We start from the raw sequence: 23,994 nt of genomic DNA, 5'->3' as shown, positions 1-23,994 counted from the left end.
CGTGTTACCAGAGCCGCAGGTGAATGCTGTTGAGAGCAGCGAACTAGTCCAACTCTATCACGAACGATGGGGTCACATCGATAAAAATCTTGTTCGATCCAAATTCGCAGCATTGGGGCTACAAACGAAAGCCAACGCTAATACCGATGTCTGTGAACCGTGTCAGTTTGGAAAAGCGCACCGTCAGACGTTCGGCACACGTCTACCAACCAAATCAGTTGGTGAGCTGATTTCTGGTGATGTTTGCGGACCATTCGATCGTTCCTTCAGTGGTCGCAGATATCTGATCGTTATCAAAGATCACCATTCCCATTATCGACATGTGTTTGTCGAGAAGGAGAAAACAGCAGCCGTAGTATCTCGTTGTATTCGAGAGGTACTTTCCGAAGCTCGTACTCAAGGTCATCGTGTGTTGGAATTTTTATCTGACAACGGAGGCGAGTTTGATAACGAGGCAGTACGTTCGGTGTTACGAGATGTCGGTGTTCGACAACGACTAACTGCGCCATACACGCCAGAGCAAAACGGTTCTGTTGAACGCGAAAACAGAACGATTGTTGAAATGGCTCGAACATTGAAATATTCGAATCCAGATTACGCATTTCCGGTATCAATCTGGGCCGAACTCGTTACCACCGCTGCTTATTTGCTGAATTGAGTAGGCAAATCATCGATCGACGGCTCAACTCCTTACGAATTATGGTTCGGTAAACCAGCTCGAATAAAACATCTTCGAATTGTTAGTTTGAAGTGTTACGTCCATGTACCTATCCAGCTACGCAAAAAGATGGATAAAAAGGTACTCGTCGGTTACCTCGTCGGATACGATGGTGATGAGCGATATCGAGTCTACGTTCCCGAGAAACGTGACGTTGTTTGTTCGAGAGACGTCACTTTCAACGAAAGACTTCGAGATTGCGAAGAACGTGTTACATTACCGATCAACGACGATTTGCTCGATCCAGTTGATTACGAAAGTAGCAGTGATTCTAAAACGAAGGAAACTAAAAGCACTGCAAAAAAGAGTGCACCTTCTACTCCGAAGAATTCACCGTCTACTACGAAAATTTCTCCAAAATCATCGAAATCAGCGTTCGACAACGAAGATTCGGATATCGATGATAATTTTCAAAATGCTAACGACGCGAAGCTCGTACTCAAGGTCATCGTGTGTTGGAATTTTTATCTGACAACGGAGGCGAGTTTGATAACGAGGCAGTACGTTCGGTGTTACGAGATGTCGGTGTTCGACAACGACTAACTGCGCCATACACGCCAGAGCAAAACGGTTCTGTTGAACGCGAAAACAGAACGATTGTTGAAATGGCTCGAACATTGAAATATTCGAATCCAGATTACGCATTTCCGGTATCAATCTGGGCCGAACTCGTTACCACCGCTGCTTATTTGCTGAATTGAGTAGGCAAATCATCGATCGACGGCTCAACTCCTTACGAATTATGGTTCGGTAAACCAGCTCGAATAAAACATCTTCGAATTGTTAGTTTGAAGTGTTACGTCCATGTACCTATCCAGCTACGCAAAAAGATGGATAAAAAGGTACTCGTCGGTTACCTCGTCGGATACGATGGTGATGAGCGATATCGAGTCTACGTTCCCGAGAAACGTGACGTTGTTTGTTCGAGAGACGTCACTTTCAACGAAAGACTTCGAGATTGCGAAGAACGTGTTACATTACCGATCAACGACGATTTGCTCGATCCAGTTGATTACGAAAGTAGCAGTGATTCTAAAACGAAGGAAACTAAAAGCACTGCGAAAAAGAGTGCACCTTCTACTCCGAAGAATTCACCGTCTACTACGAAAATTTCTCCAAAATCATCGAAATCAGCGTTCGACAACGAAGATTCGGATATCGATGATAATTTTCAAAATGCTAACGACGATCTAGAAGAAACCGAGCTTCTGTCTAGATGGAGAAATTTACGCGACAACAAACGTTCGAAATCTGCGATTCTCAACAATCACCCTAATTGTGTTGAAATCGAGATTTTCTTGGCCGAATTAGATTCGTTACCTACCTCGTACGACGAAGCTGTTCGAAGTCAAGAACGTTCCGAATGGAAAGCAGCGATGGACACCGAAATGCAGTCCATGGCTACTAACGACGCGTGGGATTTAGTTCCTAAACCTCCGGGAAAACCTGTATTACGCAATCGATGGGTTTTCCGCGTAAAGACGAATTCTAACGGTACTATCGAGAAATATCGCGCTCAATTAGTTGTAAAAGGTTGCAGTCAACGACCTGGAGTTGATTACGATGAAACGTTCTCACCTGTAACTCGCCTCGATACGACACGATCGTTGTTAGCAATCTCAGCGGCTGAAAATATGATTGTACATCAATTTGACGTCTCTGCAGCGTTCCTGTATGGAAAGGTCGAGGAAGAAGTCTACATGTGGCAACCTGACGGTTATAACGACGGGACGAATCGAGTTTGTCGATTGAAAAGCAGCTTGTACGGTTTAAAACAAGCACCATGGTGTTGGAATGCTCGATTCCATGCTTTCCTGCTAAAACTCGGATTCGTTCAAAGTAAAGAAGATCCCTGCGTTTACATCTTCTACGTAAAGCGAAATGGGAAAATTCGTAAACTCATTCTCGCTTTATACGTCGACGGCGGACTAGCATCATCAGATGACGAAGAACTGATGGATGCATTTATCAACGCGTTACAGTCCGAATTTAAGATCGTTTTGAGAACAGCAGACCAGTTCCTTGGTATTCGAATATCTCGATCATCGAACGGAGATATTTCCCTGGACCAATCGCTGTATATCGAAAAACTTACGAAGCGGTTCGGAATGGCTGGCTGTAAGTCAGTTGATACTCCGATAGTAAAACGATCTACGACATCAGACATCGAGAAAACGTCTGATTTTCCCTACCGATCAGCAGTTGGTGCGCTGCTGTACGTCGCCAGAGGTACTCGATTCGATATTTCATACGCAGTTGGCGTATTATCGAGATCCCTGGAAAATCCATCACCCGAAGACGTTAGCTGTTTGAAACGTGTTATTCGATACTTGAACGGTACAATAAACTTCAAGTTGGTGTACAAATCCGATCCAACTATCAAACAGCTAGAATGTTACAGTGACTCAGATTTCGCTGGCTGTCCTACAACATCTCGATCGACAACCGGCGTTCTGATCAAGTATGCTGACGCGGCGATTTCCTGGATCAGCAAACGACAGCAGTTGGTAGCTGACTCGAGTTGTGAAGCCGAATTAATCGCCGCTAACGAAGCATCGAAGGAGACTATCTGGATTTCGAGATTATTTCGAGAATTAATCGATCTGTCCGACGTTCCTGTGTTATTGGTGGATAACGAAAATGCCATTCGAATAGCTGAGAACGTCGAATTTCATAGCAGAACGAAGCATATCCAGAGAAAATACTTCTTCATCCGTGACCGAATTCGAGCAAATATGATCGATGTTCAGCATATTCGAACTGAGCAGCAATTGGCTGATATACTGACGAAGCCGTTGCCATGTCCAAGATTGTCAATCTTGCGAGAACAATCTGGATTAACATCATCGATTGTTTAGATCATTGGTTCGATAATTCTCGAATTAGGGAAAGTGTTAAAAAATGAGCAAATTCGCGTAATTATTGTAACTGTTTATTTTCGTTGTAATTACCTGTAATTCGAGCGTTATCGAGATACATTGTATCGTTTTCGTTTCCGAGAAGTCAACAAAATCATCCGATGACTTTTGATATTTTTCTACTCGAGTATTCGTTTTTCCATTCGAGTTTATTACGTTTTTCGATCGTTATTATGGCGATTTTATTTCGTTTTAATTAATGTACATATTTATTTATTATGTATTCGAGTAAATACATCTTTATCTTGAATGTGCGACTCGAATTTCATTACTTTCAACTGTCCAGTTGTTTACAACGCCTTCTGCTACCATCTGAACTTGCTGGATAAAAGTCAACTTTTGCTGGAGGCTCCAGATTGGCTGAAAAATGGTGGGAATCGATTGGGATGGTCTACTTTAGCTAGCATATAAACTGAGTTTCAGATTTTTATCTCCATGTTTGCTCTTTTTGTAGAAAATTAGATAATGTTTCAATAAGCCATTTTCACCATTTTCAAAAATTCGCTAAAAATCTGAAAAATCAATTTTGGTAGCTGAATTTGGTTCTGAGGTCTGGATGACATTCTCTTCCAGTGAGCCAAGTTTCAGCTCGTCAGAGTGGAGGAGTTGCAGAAGTTCCCGTGTAAAAAGTAGATTTAAATGACAATCGAGGGTCTCTGATTCATGTCACTTATTAAAGTTAATCAACTCGAATCGAATCGTGAAATAAAAATGTAAACCTTCTGCCTACTTAATATCTACCATTTGAGAAAGTAATGCTCAACATTAATTCTCTTGAAAGCTGGCAGCTTAACTTTACTATAGCATTTATCCAGATTAGTCGAGTATAACATCCAAGTACCCAAATATCGGCACGTATCTTTTTTTTGAAATCCGAAATTGTAAACATGATTAATTTAAATTCCAATATCCACCATTTCCAGAAAGAACTAGTTCCATGTAAACACCAGCTTATGGCAGATACTCGTACATATGAATGTAAAAGGAAGTCGAAATTTAGTCAATAATCATCGTATGTAGGCCTATACAACACATCAGTAATAAGTACATAGGAGACAGTCACCACTTGGATGGACGACGATACGTGAATACTTAATTAGACAATAAACATAGAGAGACGTCTCAATGTACTTATCTACAGATTAGGTCACCGAGTACGTACCTAGACCTACTATATAATAAATAAATTATCGAGGCGAATTTCTAACTCGATTCCGTATTGCTCGTTGCGATGGTCGTACATTGTTGTACCTACATTACGCTATAACGTAGGTAGGTCTACTCCTACAGGTGCTGAATTAAATAATTAAGCTTAACGTTTCGTACGCGATTTCGGATCTCATCTTTCGCGAATTTCAACCCATACCTACGTACGAGTAGTATTGCTGCGGTGTTTTAAAATGTACCTGGATGTTGTATGGGTGGTATTATTGATCTGTCTGTGTTCCACCGCCGTGGTACGCGTAACTGCAGATGCTGCAGACGAAGACAGAGCCGGTCCAAGTTTCCAGCAGAAATTATCGCAGAATAGGCAGTCGTTGAATGCGGGAAATTCGCTGACTCGTACCAGATCCAAGTATGCGAATCGAGATCCCATCGATAAATGCGTCTACATCAATTGCCCGATACCGATGGGTATACCGAATCCTATATGTGGTACCAATGGAAGAGTGTACTGGAGCATGGAGCATTTGCAGTGCGCCGAAAAATGTGGACGAAGTATATAATTTTGTTGATATTTTCTTGAATTTTTTTTGCTTACGTACTTATCTTTCATTCAAAGTCGAAGTCAAACCATTGCTGTCTGATCAAATTTTCGAATGTGTCTTCCCAACAGAGGTGTGATGAAGTGATGTGGAGGAGGAGGGTGAGACTAAAATTTTCTCAGTTTTTTTTCGCCATATTTTCTCAACTTTTTACCCCCAGACACCTACTCCAGGTTTTTTTAGTGGGAATTAGCCAGATGAAGTTTGAACAAATTTTAAAAGGGAGAGTTGGAATCAAAAATGTTGACAAAAAATTTGAATTTTTCTATCGCGAGGTTGGTACTGAAATCAAAAATCAAAAATAGACTATTTTTTTGTGTTTTTTTTTTTTTTAAATTTAAAAAGGGAACAGAACATTTTTGATTTTGGTTGAACGTAGCGAGGGCGAAAGCTTCAGAAAATTTACAATTTGCGAGGTACAAAAAAATAATTTCCAATCTAAGAAGTTTCAAGCCAAAATGTTGTGCTTTTTTGAATTTTTTCGTTATAATAATATTTTTAAAATATCCAGAGCGAAGGGGGGGGGCAGAAGCTTTCAAAAATTAATAACTTTTCAAATTCTTGAATTTTTGATGATGCAAAAAGTTGGTTTTCAGTAAATTATATTACATATTTTAAATCGTGTTTTTTTTGGTAGCGAGGGAGTGAGGAAGGGGGGTTGACAATTACAAGATTATTACACCCGGGGGGGGGGATAGATTTGGTTTGTGAGGTTGGTGTTTTTTATTAGGAAGATGAATTTTTGTATTTCAGGAGGTTCGTCAGGTATCATGGGGGGGGGGGGGTTCTTTTATCTTTTTGTTGTGAGTTCGTTTCTGAAAAATTGGTATGGAGGTTTTGGTTCTTTTTGGTATCGGTGGTTATGTGTTCAAATATTTGACCCGCGCGAGGTGATGGTAAAAGCTCTCGAAAATTCACGTTTTTATATCATTTTTCAAAAATAACCAAACTTGGCAAAAATAAGAAATTATGGTTTCCAAATTTTCGGTTAAAAAATAGGAAATTTTTTGATATTTGAGCAGAAGTTCAAGTTGGGACTTTCTGGTAATAGTTTTGACTGGAATGTAACGATTGGAAACACCTTTTGGGGGGAGGATTTCAAGTAAAACGACATTATTTTTGATGTGAGAAGAGAATTTTTTTGAAAATTTATAATTATTCAAGAAGTAGAAACCCTCAGTCAGTTTTTTTTTAAATTCACAACTTTTCGTCCATGAGAAAATCCCAACACCCTCCCCCTTCCATTCATCATGCCTCTGCTTCCCAAATCAGCAAAATTGAAATTGTCATTGTAGAGTCCTTTTGTAAAAAAGACTCAAATTCAAAAATATAGGTTCACTTGTCGAGATGTCAAACGCTTTATTCCAATTTTTCTTATCCCCCTCCCCCCTCGGTTGCAAGGTGTCTAACAGGTCCTACTGGTCCTATTAGTCCTACTAAAGTCCTACTTTTTCTCAAAAGTCCTTTTAGTCCTATTAAAGTCCTACTTTTCAACAATTTTATCCAAAAGTCCTACTTTTTTTCAATAAGACTTTCAAATTTTCAATTTTTCCCCTTTTTCCAAAATTTTGAATAAATGTAGAAAAAGGCTCATTTGTCGACTTATTCAGATTTTGAAATCTTTTGTCCTCGCTTCGCTCGGGCTATTTACATCTTATTTTCCCACGTGAAAAACTTTTTGTTCAAATTCAAGATATGTTCCAAGTTTGAATCAGAAAATTAAACTCCTCTCTTCGTAAATAAACTTTTTATTTTTACTTCTCAAAACATGATTAAATGTTTGAAATCTTTTAGCCTCGCTTCATTCAGGATTGTCTGCTTTTTTTTTTTAAGTTTGATTTTTTTTTTAAATACCTAATCATTTGGATTTTAAAAATTTTTGAAACAAAAATAATGAACTTCTTCATGTCATATCGTACAAGAAAACATCGTTTTCATACCCTTCAAGATACTAATTTTCGGGATTTGCCCTCGCTTCACTCGGGTTCGTTTGCTTTTATTTTTTCAATTTTGAATTTTTCAAAAAAAAATAACCCTTTAAATTTTAAAATTTTGAAACAAAAAAATAATAAACTTTTTGTATGTAACTAACTCATCACTCTAAAAAAGTTGTTTTTATACCTCTTGAAGTACTGATTTTCGATTCTAATTTCAAAATTTTGAAGCAAATAATTATACGAAATATTTACAATCGAAATAGAAGAATTCGAGTTTTTGATTTCAGTCGAACATGATGTGATATTCATCAAATTTTTAAAATCGATAAGAAGAAAATAAAACGAAAAATTGAAGCGAAACGTTATATTTTTGGCATCTACTTGTTTAAATAACATCATAAGGTGTTTAAAATCATCAAAAAAGCAAACATTTTTTTACAAATTTTGGCTAAAAACTTGAATGTACATTTTGACCCCCCCCCTCCCCACCATAAAAAATTCCATAAGTGCTCGAAAAATGACCTGCTGAAAGTCCTGCTAAAAGTCCTACGTTCAAAAAAAAATGCTGATAATTTTGAGTACTTTTCAAGTGACTTGTCAAAATATCAATACGTCCTCAAAAAATGAACGTAAGCTGAGGATAAAGTGGATATTTGTCCACTTGGTTTTATTCTCCTTTCCTTTCTCCAATCTAGTCACTCGACAGGTTTAAGCCCCTTCCTCCATTTTTTAACATTAATTTTTCTGGATTATTTCATGCCAGATCAGTTTTGGGTTTGGATCTTTCGATTTTGCCAAACAAATTTTTCTAGATTCCTCACATTGAAAAAATAGTCCTTCAACTCTCCTTGGGGCAGATTTTTTCAGCAGATGAAATTTTTTGTCAATGCTCAAAAATATGGGGTCTGATTGCTCGAGACTGCTGAAATTTGGAGAAAATCCATTTGCAGTATTTTAAAGGTGATTGAGATTAGTTTCAAAAATATTTGCAAAAAAAAATCGAGAAGTTCAAAGTTGGTTTTTTTGGAATTTCAATTCTTGAAATCTTTTGAAATTTTGGAGCTTTAAAACGGTTGGAAATTTGAAGAAAAAAAACCTAAAAAGCTCGAACGTTTTGGGATTTGCAAAATCATGGGAAGGGGAGTAGGGAGGGGATACAGAGCCCCAAAATTTTGGTCAAAATGTAGAAAAATGTGAAATATATCGTGTGACATGTCGCTTCATACGTTTTCGAGAGAGCTGAATACGAATATAGACTCGTTTTTTTGATTTGACCCTTCCAGCCCTCCATTTCTTTCCCCTCCCCATTCTTAAAAACTGAAAAAGTCGTGTGGCGTATGTTTTATCGACTTTTTTGGGAGCCCTGAATACAAACATTGACTTATTTTTTTTGATTTGTCTTCCGCAAGGCTTTCATTGGTTTCCAGAATTTTTCTGAAAATTCAAAAAATCGGGAAATGGTATTTTAGGTGGATGTGGATTTTGGATGTTCGCTTATTTGAACTGATTGAATCATAATGAGCTCAAAGAAAAAATATCTGGTCTAATTACATCTGACCAGATCCGATTAGACCTGAACTGACCTTCTAATTAGATCAGATGTTGATTTTTCAAAAAAAATTCATCAAATTTTGTGATCCAATGGGAGCGTTAGATAGTTCAAATCCAAAAAATAAGTTGATATTCGCATTCAGCACTTCCGAAAACCTAATAAATCATATATCACATGATTTTATCAATTTTCAGGAAACGGGATGGGGGCAAAGGGGGACGTTGAAGGGGTCAAATCGAAAAAATGAGTTTATATTTGTACTCAGCACTTTCGACAACGTGAGAAACGACATGTCACACGATATTTGACTTTTTTTTACATTTTGCCCAAAATTTTGGAGCTCTGAACCCCCCTCCCCATTCCCCTGCAAAGGTTTTACGAATCCCCTGGTGAAAAGTTCGTAGTTTACAAAAATTCATGCTTCCTGTTCCTGGATTTTTTCCAAATTTTTAAATCGCAGTTCTCCGAAATTTGAGGTGCTTTTGATAATTGAGCTTTCAAAAAAAGCTCGATTTTGAACTTTTGGAATTTTCGTTGAATATTTTTTGAAACTATTTTGAATTGCCTTCAGAACCAGGCGAAATGATCTTCTGAACGTTGCACCAGTCCTGAGCAGTTGACTTTAATATTGGACATAATTATGAGAAATTTCAACTGCTGACAAAAAACGATCGATCTATTTCTAGAAATGAGGAGGGGGGTTGAAGACCAATGATAGCGATTTTTCTTCTTTTTTAGTGTGAAAAGTCTGGTGGGAAAATGAGCCAAATTGAAGGACCGAAGTCCAAAATTGGGCTATTTTTTCTCACGCCCTTTCATCTCGCTATTTATATGACCTTATCCCCACTCCTCATTCAGTGTTCATTTGCTTCACTTTGAATGGCTGATCATTTTCTCTTTTTTTTCGCTTATGGTATTTTTCCATCGATTTTACGTATCTTCATTCTGATTAAATTCTGATCATTTTGATTCCACAGAAGTTCAATTCGCACATTACGGATTCTGCGCCAATAAGAACACAGTTAGACCTCTCACTGATTGATGCAATCGATGACGGAGCACCTTCGAATGCAAATGCTTCAAGCACTAAAGTCACCTCAGCAATAACGCGACGAAGCACCTTTGAAATGTGCCAATCAAACGTACTCGTCGTATTCGCTCCTGATCATTGTATCAAATGTACACGTATATTTTTCTACTATAAGAAAATCACAAATATAATTTTTAGTTTTCTTCGAGAAGCTTATTTACTATGTTCGACTTATTAATGGGAAAACATACCTACCTATCTACAATTTAGATGTCTAGTATTTTTTATTAGTTCTAGGTAAATATCTACATGTGTTGTATGTACCTAACCTATGAGTAGTTTAGAGTTGTCCTAATGGTGATAATTCTGGTTCTTCTGGTTGATTCCGTATGTAAAATGTTGTTTTCCTTCAAAATTATAGGAAAGTGTCTCTTGTTGATAACAAAATTGCCACATTTACGAGGAACTGTTCGAAATCTGGCTTGATGTTGTTGTGATTGAAAAATATTTGTACTAAACGATCACTTGGAAATTACCTTATATTATTGAAGTTTGGTTTGCTTGTGCGAGTAATTGTTGTATTTATCCGAGGAAGACGAGACGTCGAAGCATTCGAGATGATTTTTGATACGAAAATTTACGGTGAGCTTTTTCAATCTTGTATAATTATGCTATTTTTCTTAATTCAAGACTTTTTTATCAGTCAGATTGATCATTTTTGCACTCGAGAATGAGTATTTGTTTGATTAGAATTTGTGTTTTGATATTTTCAGCCATTTTATTGGTATCAATATTGGCATATGCTGCTGCATTCGAGCCCTTGATTATTGCCGATTCTGCGATTCCAGTGGCTTATCAATTGAATGCTAGATTCAAAAGGCAAGGATTGGGATTTACCACTCAGAGGCCTACTGTTAACCTCATCGCTAATCAGAATACCGTCGCCGAAGGCCCTTGTATTAATCAGTGTTCTCCTGTATCCAATTGGAGGCCTGTTTGTGGAACTGATAACATAACGTACTCGAGTATCGAAAGATTACGTTGTGCTCAACAATCCTGTGGAAGACGTAAGAATGATTTCTCATAATTATTGTTGATGAAATTTTCGAATGAGTGAAGAATTTTTCGAGTAGAATTGAATTGTAGATGTTTGAATTTTCTAATTGTTTTCAATTTGCTTTGGCTGAAAAATCGTGTAAGATTTTAAATGGACCTGAAAAATGAGATTGTGATATTTGGGGGGAAAAAATGAATTTGAGTCATCGAACTGTTTTTGGAAGTTGAGCATTTGAAAATGCAAATATTAACAAAAATGGTCAAGTTGAAGTTGGAGGAAATTAGTAACTACTAAATTTTCATCACTGACCTATCTAAAAAATCTTCCACTGTTTTCTCAATCAATTTTTTCAAGTAACACCAAAAAGAATTAGAAGTATTTCATTTCCTCTTGCGCTTTATTTTGAAAAAACATTTCGTTTCAAAATATGAGATTCAGAAAAAATGTAGTCAAAATTGAAACTTGATCATTCGTGAGAATCAGCATAATTTCACATGACGTTTTTGAATTTTGAAATTTTTTTATTTCGAATGAAATAATAATGTAGCCACTAATAAGTAGTGTGAAAATTTTGAAAATTTGTTGAAGTTTTCTCATAAAATATGAAGGTAAAAATGGCCCAAAATCTTAAAACAATTGAGAAATCAAGAGTCCAAAAAAATGTCAAAGAATGGGATTCAACTTGGAGGGGAGGGGGAATTTTTGACCCATGGGTCCAAGTTGGTTCAAGTTTTGGATTTAAGGTTGAAATACCATTTGGAAAACAAAAACATTTTTCCGAAAATTTTCTGTTGATTTTAGGACCCTATTCGCCAAATTCGGGGCCCCCTAAAATCAAAATTGGGCCTCCACCATATTTTTAGGAGCAAGTAGGTTCTTGTCTACAGCTTTCGATTTTTTTAAAAATGGCCTTCTTGAGGAAAAAAATAAAATACTCTGATGAAAAATCAAGGGTCCAAAGATCTCCAAAAATTGTGTTTTTTTTCAGGATTTTGATCCGATTTGGACCCATAGGAACAGAGACATCATGCTCCAAAAATTTTTGGGGATTTTTGGACCCTTAATTTTTTATCTATTTTATTTTTTCGCGCCAAGAAGGCCATTTTTTAAAGGCCCGATTATGATTTTAGATTTAGAGGCCCTAATTCGGCGAATAAGGTCCTAAAATCAACAGAAAATTTTTGGAAAAATGGTTTTTAATATTTTTCTTAACATTTTCTATGTTGATTTTGAGATCTCTTCGCCAAATTTGGGGCCCTTGAAATCAGAATTGGGCCTTCGTCATATTTTTAGGAGCAACTAAGCTCTCGTCTATAGCTTTCGATTAAAAAATTTGGCCTTCTTGGGTCTAAAATTTGAAACAAGTGAAAAATCAAGGGTCTCAATGTTCCAAATAAATTGGTTTTGGGGCAATTCCTGGTCCCTATGGGTCCAAATTGGTTCGAGTTTTGGATTTGAGGTTAAAATACCATTAAGAATTTGAAAAATCAAAAATTTTTTATGTTCAATTTTAGGACCCTCTTCGCCAAATTCGAGGCCCCTAAAATCAAAATCGGGCCTCCGCTATAGCTTTAGAAGCAAATGGGTTCTCGTCTAAAGCTTTCGATTAAAAAATGTGGCTTTCTTGGGGCAAAAATTTGAGACAAGTGAAAAATCAAGGGTCCAAAAATCCAAGTCAAATTTGAGGCCCTTAAAATCAGAATTGGGCCCCTGGTATTTTTTGGGGAGCAAGTAGGTTCTCGTCTAGAGCTTTCGATTTAATAATTTGGCTTTCTTGGTGCAAAAATTTGAAACTAGTGAAAAATCAAGGGTCCAAAATGTCAAAAAAATTGTTTTTTTGGAAAATATCTCGATTTCTATGGGTCCAAATTGGTTCAAGTTTTGGATTTAAAGTTGGAATACCATTTGGGAGAAAAAATGTTTCGCCAAATTTGAGACCCTAAAACTCAAAATTAGGCCTCCACTATATTTTTTGTTGCAAGTAGGTTCTCGTCTACAGCTTTCGATTAAGAAAATTGGCTTTCTTAGGGCAAACATTTGAAACAAGTGAAAAATCAATGGTCCAAAAATTCAAAAAATTGAGTTTTGGGGCATATTTCGATTTCTGTGGGTCCAAATCGGTTCCAGTTTTGGATATAAAGTTGAAATACTATTTGGAAGAAAACGATTTTTCGGTTGATTTTAGGACCCTGTTCGCCAAATTCGGGGCCCTTCAACTCAAAATTGGACTTCTGCCTCGTCTAGAGCTTTCGATTTAAAAAATTGGCTTTCTTGGGGCAAACATTTAAAACGAGTGAAAAATCAAGGGTCCAAGAATTCCAAAAAACAGGTTTTTTGGGGCATATCTCGTTCCCTATGGGTCCAAATCGGTTCAGATTTTGGATTAGAGGTTAAAATGAGATTGAGGAAAAATATTTTTCCACAAATTTCTCTGTTGATTTTAAGATTATTTTCGCCAGTTTGGGGCCCTTGAAATTAAAATCGGGCCTCTGGTATTTTTTTGGGGCAAGTAGGTTCTCGTCTAGAGCTTTCGATTTAGAAAATTGGCTTTCTTAGGGAAAACTTTTAAAACAAGTGAAAAATCAATGGTTCAAAAATTCAAAAAAATTGGGGTTTTGGGCATATCTCGATTCCTATGGGTCCAAATTGGTTCCAGTTTTGGATATAAAGTTGAAATACTGTTTGGAAGAATACGTTTTTCCGAAAATTTTCTGTTCATTTTAGGACCCTGTTCGCCAAATTCGGGGCCCTTCAACTCAAAATTGGACCTCTGCCTCGTCTAGAGCTATCGATTTAAAAAATTGGCCTTCTTGGGGCTAACATTTAAAACGAGTGAAAAATCAAGGGTCTAAAAATTCCAAAAAACATGTTTTTGGGGCATATCTCGGTCCCTATGGGTGCAAATCGGTTCAGATTTTGGATTATGTAGATGTCAATATGCAATTGAGAAAAAATATTTTTCCACAAATTTTCTGTCTATTTTAAGACTATTTTCGCCAAATTTGGGACCCTTAAAAATAAAATTGAGTCTCTGCTATATTTTATTGGGGCAAGTAGTTCTGATTAAAAAAAAAACTGGCCTTCTAGTTTAGATCCTAAATTTGGCAAGCTTTCAAAAGCTGAATTCTTCAAAAAGAGCTCAGGTTTGAATCTTACAGATTTTTGACCGATTTTTTGGAAAATATTTTCTACAAGGTGGGTACCTTCGAATCGGTGCGAAGAGATGTTTTCCAAGGACCCAAGGTTCAGTAGTCTCGTAAAATTGGACTCCAAAGTTGGGCATTTTGATTTAAAAAAATTACAACTGGTGGCGATAAACAAATCTCACTGCACCAGCTCATGAGGGGGAGAGTTGGGGGCCATTGGTCAATGCTGTTGGTTCTCCAACGATCTCAATAAATACTTGAGTCTGATAATTCTACTCGAAATTTTTTTACAAATGCGTGATAAATGTTTTTTTCTACGTAACACGTTCAATCGTTCATGATTTAATATGATGCTTTTTTGTTCGTCAATCTTACAGAGGTTCAACTTCTTCACCAAGGAACCTGTCAAACCAACCAACGTCCTCAGAGTGGATAATAATTAGTCAATGTTCTGATAATAAAAGTGCAAACTGTTTCCATATTTATCATTTCTGTGTCGTTTTCAAGCATTTCGAGTATTTCGTTCGGTTCCTGATAAAAAATTATGATATAAGAATACTTTTTTAAAAATAATATTTTGGCTTAACAAGGTACCTACTTTGTGAAAAAAAATTTCAAAATAAATAATTTTTTTAGCATAACTTATAGGTAAATAAGCTTGTACTTTAATGAAGAGTTAACAAAATATATGTCCGGATACAAGAATTCGATTTTTATTTCAATATTAATTATCTATCATTCTATAAAATAAACCAATAAACCTTAAATATTTTTGTATACTTTATTATCACAATACGTATCAAAATCATAATAAACAGCGGTAGGTATTTCTTCTAAGAAGCTTGCATATTAAACCAACAGTAATATCTCCAATCTCAGATAGTTATAACCTTGCTAAGGTGCAAACTACGACGACCACGTTCAAGTGATTAAACTATTAGAAGAGAAAAATGTATCTACCTATCTCTAAATATTGTCAACACGCTACCTAATTGGTTAACTGGTAGAATAATTTGCAAACGTTACCAAATGTAAATTTTCATCTACGTCATAGTCGTAATTTTCAAGACGAGAACTAGTTCCAGTATAGGTACCCGATGGCCGATACCTACTTGTACCTATTTAATACATTAACTCTAATTAAGAAAAAAAAAAAACAGCAGCGATTCCCCATCAAATAGAGTACCTAAAGTGTATTTTTACGAAGAAATATACACGGTAGTGTTGTTGTCTAATCTGTGTAATGTCTAACTAATCGGAATACTGAACCGGTTTGCCCTTCGTTAAAGTAATTAAGATCTATTTGCGGTGACGCGTTTAACTTGGAAGATTATGCTTATGGAGTAGGTAAAGGTATGATGGGGTATAGGTAATATTGTGGATTTTGTGTCACATGCTCAAAGTATTAAATTGTTGAAATATTATTATTTACAATCGTACAGTGTTGTTGTTGCATAGAAAAATCAATTTCGATCGTTGTTTTAATTAATTCGTTCGTGAGTCGAGAATTGAATAGAATTTCTTAGAAATGAAACTCTGCGGTGAGTGAGTAATTCATTTATTACGATCCTATATGAGAGTTTTTTTTAATCCAAATTTCCCAATAGCACCGACATGAACACGTGTATGGTTTTAATGTACTCGTAGATTGAATAATTTATTGAATGTATTCGCGTAGGTGTTTTATTTACCACTTTGTTGGCTTGTTGCGTGGCTGTGGAAAATTTCAATCCTGCGGTTCCGTTGGTTCATCGTTTGAGCTCTAGAGTAAAAAGACAGAGTAGCGGAGGCGATCCGAATCTCGAAGGGATATTTGGTGGCCAGAATAATAATAATAATAATAATGGTGGTAATAATGGACAATTTGGACAATCTTCATCGTCTGGATCTGGTACGAGTAACGAACAACCTCAATTTGGATTTGGATTTTCAGGTGTTGAATATTTTTGTCAATATCTTTATTAGGGTGCATCTTATTTTGCAAAGTTGGAATTTACCATCTTTCACCCACCAAAGTTGTTAGCTCTGGTGAGAAAATAATTCCCTTTATTTTATTTTTCCCCTGTTTACAAAAAAGGGGGCCCCTTTCGTTGGAAAAATGAAAAAAAATGTCAATTCATCGAAATTTTTTGTTTTTGAGTCAAAGTCTTCCAAGTGCCAAATCCCCTTTTTGGAGAAAATTTTTTTTCTAGCCCTTCAAACCATGGCCCTTTAGTAAGCAGTTCCTCAAAGTTTAAAAAATCAAAAAAAGTAAAAATAAATCAAAATTAGGGAAACTTGGGTTAAAAATTGGTAAAATTGCAGCAATTAGTTCTAAATATTCAATTTATCACTTTTTCGCACGCTGTTGAAAATTTAAAAAAAAAACAAAGTACAAAAACTGAAAACTAGAAATTTCAGTTTTTAGTTTTCAATTTTCAGTTATTTTCTTTTTTTTCCATTTTTTTCTTTTAGTTCATTTTGGTTCAAATGTTCAAGTTGTATTGGGTTTGAACATACCTGATGGGATTTCAGATTTGATGGCCTTTTTTAAAATGATAATTTATGAATCAATTCGTTCGCGAAGGTGTCACTTATACGAATCAATTCGCTCACAAAGGAGTCACTTATACAAATCAATTCGTTCAGTGTTGATACACCAAAAATTATTCAATTCGTTCTCAAATGATTCGCCAACAATTATTCAGTTCGTTCGTGAATGATTCAACAAAATCGCGAATTACTTACCAAAAATTATTCGATTTGTTCGCGAACGAGCCACTTCTACAAAACAATTCGTTCGCGAATGATTTACCAAAAATTATTCAATTTTTCGCGAACGAATCAATTATACAAATCAATTTGTTCGAAAATGATTCACTGAAAATTTATCAATTCGTTCGCGAATGATTCACCCAAAAATTATTCAATTCGTTCACTATTGATTCTCCAAAAATTCCAAAAATAATTCAATTCGTTCGCGAACGAATCAATCATACGAATTGGTTCATGATTCGTTCGCAAATGATTCATCCAAAAATTATACAATTCGTTCGCGAATAATTTGCCAAAAATTATTCAATTCGTTCACTAATGATTCTTTAAAATTCCAAAAATTATTCAATTCGTTCGCGAACGAATCAATCATACGAATTGGTTCATGATTCGTTTGCAAATGATTCATCCAAAAATTATACAATTCGTTCGCGAACGAATCAATTATACGAATCAAACCGTTCAAAAGTGATTCACAAAAAAATTTTCCAATCGTTCGCGAACGAATCAATTATACGAATCAATTTGTTCGCGAATGATTCGCTCAAATGTTATTCAATTCGTTCGTGAATGATTCGCCAAAAATTGATTGAATGAATCGATTCGTCGCGAATGATTCACCAACAATTATTCAATTTGTTCGTAAATGATTCAACAAAAATTAATCAATTCGTTCGTGAATGATTCATCAACAAATTTTTCATTTCGTTTGTGAATGTTTCGCCAAAAACTATTCAATTTGTTCGCGAACGAATCAACTATACAAATCAATTCGTTCGCGAATGATTCACCAAAAATTATTCAATTCGTTCGCGAACGAATCAACTATACAAATCAATTCGTTCGCGAATGATTCGCCAAAAATTATTGAATTTGTTCGCGAACGAATCTACAATTATACGAATCAATTCGTTCGCAAATGATTCATCCAAAAATTATACAGTTCGTTCGCGAATGATTTGTACAAAAATTATACGATTCGTTCATGAATGATTCACTAAAAATCAATTGAATTAATCGATTCGTTCGCGAACGAGTCACTTATATACAAATTAATTCGTTCGCGAATGATTCACTAAAAAATTATTCAATTCGTTCGCGAATGATTCACCAACAATTAATCAATTCGTTCACGAATGATTCACTAAAAATTAATTGTTCCGTTTGCGAACGATTCGCCAACCTTAATCTTCATACCTACGCCTACTTAAAGAAATAAGTACCTACGAGTAAATTATAAGCTCGAGTTAGCGGAATGTTTTAAAAAAAATATTTTATAGAACTTGGAGGAACGCAATCAAACAACAACAACAACGGTGGATTCAACAACCAAGGATCATTCGGAAATAACGGCGGCGGCGGCGGAGGCGGATTTGGTGGCAATCAAGGATCATTCGGCAGTGGTTCAAATGCTCAGAGTGTACAAAGACCTCAAACTACCCAGCGAACCCCTCTTAATCAGATCGCCTTGCAAACTACCATCAGTAGTACCGACTGTTTGAGAAACTGCAGGAATCGACTTCCTCAGCAATACGCTCCTGTTTGCGGAAGCGATAATATTTCGTACTCGAATAGACAAGTTTTTGATTGCTATACACGAGAATGTGGACAAGGTAATGCTAAAACGGATTGTAGACCTACATATTTATTTATGAATTTAGGTAGTTTGCTTTTGTTTCTGTTGGTGTTGAATGTTGATAATGTGAAATTTTCAGATGTTAGAGTTGTGTATGCTGGATCTTGCGTCACTACTCGTGCTCCTCAATAAGTATGTTTAAGATGAAAAGCACCAACTGTGGATGGTTCAGTGTTGAAATGGATGATTTTTAATTTTCGTGTACTTATCTGTTGATTTTTTTACCTGCCTCATGAAGATGATTTATTCCACATTATTATTAAGTACTTATAATGCGTACCTATACTATCGTATTTAGATCTATGTACCTACCCAACCCAAATGTACCTACTGCATCTTATTCAAGTGTAAATATTTTTTTATACTGCATTTCTAAATTTTTTCAAGTTAATAAATTTTATTACCTGAGAAAAACATATTTTGCTACAATAAATCGACTATATTTTCAATTAGTAGAACTGATGACCTTTTTTTTTTCAAACCAGAACTGAATATCCAAAATCAAAATGGTATCATTTTTAGCCAATTTGAAGCCTCCAACTTGCTTTTTGTGATCTAAAATCAACAATGAAATAATCAGAAATTCATTTATGATTTGAATTATTTCAACAAAATTGATTCTCACTAAATAGGATCTTCTAAGTTCAAAAATTTGATTATTTTTGGATTTGATCCTTTAAGTGACTAAGGACATTGAAGAATCGAATCCAAAAAATGGTGGCGCTGACTAAATATTTCTTTAAGGTAGGATTTCTTTCGCTATCTCAGAACTTTTCAATGTTCTTTGCTAAACTAGAGGGTGTTTCTCGCTTTCTTTCATCAAATCAAACTAATTAGTGAGAGTAAAATGGTTGAATTTGGAAATCCATCGGTGAATTTGGCCATTCTCAATAGGTACGCAATTTGGAGTTTTTTTGAACATTCGTAGTTTAGTGAAAAACTCCAGATGATCGATGATAATTCAAAGCCATACTGATGGGTCAATGACCTTAAAAGGCAAGACAGGTAGACAATACGCCCTTGACAGGCCATACTGACGGGTCAATGACCTTATCGAAAGACCAAACAGGCGAACAGACAACCTTGATGTCTGATTTTTTAGTCTTTTGTCTGACTTTCAAGAAATTGTAGAAAATCCATAATATTATGAATTCTCGAAATTTACAATTGTTTGAGATTCTTCGTCGTCCTCTAGGCTATTACCATCAGAATCCAATATCACATTTAAGTCTCTATTTGGCAGTGTTGCAGATTGCTCGTTTTTGAATAAATTCGTTTTTAAAAAATCTTTCTTCTCAAATAGGTACTCGTAAGTATTTCGCATTAATTAATCTAAAACATCGAAAGATATTGAGTACTTTAGAGTCAAACCCAGAATTCTCCACTTTTCACCATTTTGAGAAAAACGCAAAAAACTGATGAAAGGTGGGAATCAGTAGTAGCAGGTTTCTGATCTCGCCTATATATAGTGCTTCGGGTAACAATCGAATTGACAAAAAAAAAAAAATTTCAAGTCTTTCCATAGCAGTAATTCACGATACCATTTTGGAGAATTCTGGTTTTGACTCCAAGTCTGTAAAAAATATCGAAAATACACGAAAATGCATGATAAAATGAGGGATAATTGATTCAAGTCTGTTGAAAGTATCTCAAGGTTGTTTATAGTCGACTAGAATGAAAAAAAAAATTTTCAAAAGTATTTTTTTCAAAGTTTGACTTGAACCCGGTACTTTGGACCCCCTAACCATCATGGTATCGAATGGGGTAAAATGTTGAATGGCAATTGATGCGTACCTACTAACTGTACCCAAAACGACCATAATCTCATTTTTGAAAATTTTGGACATTTTTCGGAATTTGACTCTGACCCAGTACTTTGGACACCCCTGACTGCGTCATTGTGTCAGATAGGTAAAAACGGTGAATGGCAATCGATGCGTACCTACTAACTGTACCCAAAACGATCATAACCTCATTTTTGAAAAATTTGGAGAATTCTGGGTTTGACTTTAAAGTACTCATATTATCTTTTCGTTTTCTGAAACTGTGGAAATGTTTTGGAATAAACCGTCTTGACCTCTTGAAAGCTTTTTTGGTCGTTATTGCTAATTTCAACAAATCGAGAAGATTTCTCATCGTAGCCAAAAACTTGGCAAATTTTTTAATTTTTTTGTGACATTTCTTCAAATAAAAATCTTTTACGAACGAATTGATTCACTTTATTTGAAACATTTGTACAGCAATTGATCAGTCTGTTTACAATCGAATCGAATCATTTACGATCGAATCGAGTCATTCACAACCGATTGGTGATTGAACAAACTGATTGGTTTCTAGGTGAATCATTCGCGAACGAGTTGATCAATAGTTACTGAATCATTCGCGAACGAATTGATTCGTATAAATGACTCGTTCACGATCGAATCGACTCGTATAAATGACTCGTTCGCGAACGAATCGATTCATTTACTCAATTTTTGATGAATCATTCGCGAACGATATGATTCGTATAAGTGACTCGTTCGCGAACGAATCGATTTATTTACTAAACTTTTGAAGAATCATTCGCGAACGAAATGATTCGTATAAGTGACACATTCGCGAACGAATCGATTCATTTACTCAATTTTAGGTGAATCATCCACAAACGAATTGAATACATAATTTTTAGTGAATCATTCGCGAACGAATCGATTCATTTACTCAATTTTAGGTGAATCATCCACAAACGAATTGAATATAATTTTTAGTGAATCATTCGCGATCGAATTGATTCGTATAAATGACTCGTTTGCGAACGAATCGATTTATTTACTCAATTTTAGGTGAATCATCCACAAACGAATTGAATATAATTTTTAGTGAATCATTCGCGAACGAATCGATTCATTTACTCAATTTTAGGTGAATCATCCACAAACGAATTGAATATAATTTTTAGTGAATCATTCGCGATCGAATTGATTCGTATAAATGACTCGTTTGCGAACGAATCGATTTATTTACCAATTTTTGAAGAATCATTCGCGAACGATTTGATTCGTATAAGTGACTCGTTCACGAACAAATCAATTCATTTACTCAATTTTAGGTGAATCATTCACAAAGGAATTGAATTTGAATATAATTTTTAGTGAATCATTCGCGAACGAATTGATTCGTATAAGTGACTCGTTCGCGAATGAATCGATTCGTTTACTCAATTTTAGGTGAATCATTCACAAACGAATTGAATATAATTTTCAGTGAATCATTCGCGAACGAATTGATTCGTATAAATGACTCGTTCCACTCGTTCACGGACGAATCAATTCATCTGATCAATTTTTGATGAATCATTCGCGAACGAATTGATTCGTATAAATGACTCGTTTGTGAAAAAATCGATTCATTTACTCAATTTTGGATGAATCATTCGCGAACGAATTGATTCGTATTAGTGACTCATTCGCGAACGAATCGATGCATTTACTCAATTTTAGGTGAATCATTCGCGAACGAATTTATTATAATTTTTAGTGAATCATTCGCGAACGAATCGATTCATTTACTCAATTTTAGGTGAATCATCCACAAACGAATTGAATATAATTTTTAGTGAATCATTCGCGAACGAATCGATTCATTTACCCAATTTTAGGTGAATCATTCACAAACGAATTGAATATAATTTTTAGTGAATCATTCGCGAACGAATTGATTCGTATAAATGACTCGTTCACGAACGAATCGATTTACCTGATCAATTTTTGATGAATATCATTCGCGAACGATTTGATTCGTATAAGTGACTCGTTCGCGAACGAATCGATTCATTTACTCAATTTTAGGTGAATCATTCACAAACGAATTGAATATAATAATTAGTGAATCATTCGCGAACGAATTGATTCGTATAAGTGACTCGTTCGCGAACGAATCGATTTATTTACTCAAGTTCAGGTGAATCATTCGCTATCGAATTGATTCGTATAAGTGACTCGTTCGCAAACGAATCGATTTATTTACTCAATTTTTGATGAATCATTCATTCATTCGCGAACGATTTGATTAATTGTGTAAGTGACTCGTTCGCGAACGAATCGATTTATTTACCAATTTTTGAAGAATCATTCGCGAACGAATCGATTTATTTACTCAATTTTTCATTGGTGAATCATTCACGAACGAATTGAATCATTTTTTTTTTTTTTTTGAAGAATTCGCGATCGAATTTATTTGTATAAGTGACTCATTCGCGAACGAATCGATTCATTTACTTAATTCTTGATGAATCATTCGCGAACGAATTGATTCGCATAAATGACTCATTCGCGAACGAATCGATTTATTTTCTTACACAATTTTAGGTGAATCATTCACGAACGAATTGAGTCGTATAAGTGACTCATTCGTGGACGAATCGATTCATTTATTCAATTTTAGGTGAATAATCCACGAATGAATTGAATAATATTTTGTGAATCTTTCGCGAACGAATTGATTCATAAATGGAAGAACTGATCGATTCGTTGGCGAATGGTTCTTTCAAAAAATTGATGAATGATTCACTAGTAGGTACATACGATAGGACTTAGGTGGTGGAAAATTATTGGTTTAGGTTTTCCAAATGAAAGCCCCTTCAAATGTTGATATGATAACCATATTACGAGAGGAGAATAACGTTTCGTATACTTTCATCGTGTACAGGCGGTCGTGGTTTCATTACGATGTCTTTCTGCCTTCTCACCTCCTCCCTGCATTCAATGTCCTCAAATGTGATTACGTTTTGGTGAATTTTTAGCCACGTAGGTATCTATCTACTCCTCCAGCTTTCAAGGACTCGCATTCCAACGAAATAGTCGAAATTTCCATGAGTGGTCTTCTCACTTCCACCCTTTCCCATTCATTCAGTATTATGGATTAGAATTACCCAGCGATGTTTTATTCAAAAACAAATTTAATATGCAGATACGAAAAAAATTCTCAATCGCTTGTTTATCATCTGACTGAATTATGAGAATTAATATTTTCATTGTGTATTTTTTAAATTGATATGTAGCTATGTTAATTAACAATTAATTATGTGCCTATACGTTTTTAATGATTGATCCATTTTTCTTTTCTTTTTTTTCTCATTTTCAGTTTGCTAGATCGTTCCTAGAAATTGGTTGTATTTGCAAGCATATTTCGATAACCGCCGAGCTGAAATTGATTCGATATCGATTGGCAATACCACAATGCGAAAACTAGACAGCCATACTCACCTAACATCTATCTGGACTATCAACTCCATCAACCCACAGGTATGTTTCTTTCGTATTCGTAGAATAAGTGCGAGGGAATCTCTCGGGGGTTCCCCGTTCTTAAATATTTTCCTAGTAATTGCTATCTCGATCGTGAATCCGACTAATTGAACGTGTACCATCTCTAAAGAGTTTTAATTCCAAGAGACTAAGCGAAAAAAAAGAGAATAGAAATCATGCTCACTTTTTTTGCGA

General features: G+C 35.5%; 3 protein-coding genes and 1 long non-coding RNA gene across 5 annotated transcripts in view; all 4 read left to right on the top strand.

Moving 5' to 3' along the window:
• Nucleotides 1-23,994, top strand: part of LOC135838864 (uncharacterized) — a 166,415-nt gene that overhangs the window by 74,292 nt on the left and 68,129 nt on the right. Inside the window, exon 2 of the long non-coding RNA XR_010557487.1 lies at nucleotides 23,639-23,799. This is a non-coding gene — a long non-coding RNA (uncharacterized LOC135838864). The remainder of the gene's footprint in view (nucleotides 1-23,638; nucleotides 23,800-23,994) is intronic.
• On the top strand, nucleotides 4,709-10,137 carry LOC135838745 (uncharacterized). The gene is made up of 2 exons (XM_065354500.1): nucleotides 4,709-5,355; nucleotides 9,869-10,137. The coding sequence occupies exons 1-2, from the start codon at nucleotides 5,037-5,039 to the stop codon at nucleotides 9,931-9,933; spliced, it is 384 nt and encodes a 127-aa protein (XP_065210572.1). The 5' UTR covers nucleotides 4,709-5,036; the 3' UTR covers nucleotides 9,934-10,137.
• On the top strand, nucleotides 10,270-14,829 carry LOC135838753 (uncharacterized). The gene is made up of 3 exons (XM_065354512.1): nucleotides 10,270-10,563; nucleotides 10,695-10,988; nucleotides 14,502-14,829. The coding sequence occupies exons 1-3, from the start codon at nucleotides 10,539-10,541 to the stop codon at nucleotides 14,558-14,560; spliced, it is 378 nt and encodes a 125-aa protein (XP_065210584.1). The 5' UTR covers nucleotides 10,270-10,538; the 3' UTR covers nucleotides 14,561-14,829.
• LOC135838730 (probable WRKY transcription factor protein 1) lies at nucleotides 15,333-18,963 on the top strand. 2 transcript variants are annotated; one of them, XM_065354489.1, is made up of 4 exons: nucleotides 15,333-15,665; nucleotides 15,803-16,015; nucleotides 18,159-18,491; nucleotides 18,594-18,963. In XM_065354489.1, exons 1-4 carry the CDS (start codon nucleotides 15,653-15,655, stop codon nucleotides 18,644-18,646), a joined length of 612 nt encoding a protein of 203 aa, XP_065210561.1. In that variant the 5' UTR covers nucleotides 15,333-15,652; the 3' UTR covers nucleotides 18,647-18,963. The 2 variants fall into 2 exon arrangements, with proteins under 2 accessions (XP_065210561.1, XP_065210553.1); XM_065354481.1 differs by having other exon boundaries at nucleotides 15,336-15,665; nucleotides 15,803-16,057.

Source organism: Planococcus citri, chromosome 1 (genome assembly GCF_950023065.1).
Source record: "Planococcus citri chromosome 1, ihPlaCitr1.1, whole genome shotgun sequence".
In the NCBI taxonomy this organism is placed as follows: domain Eukaryota; kingdom Metazoa; phylum Arthropoda; class Insecta; order Hemiptera; family Pseudococcidae; genus Planococcus; species Planococcus citri.
Note: the sequence above shows the minus strand (reverse complement) of the source record. Positions and strands in the feature narration are given on the sequence as shown.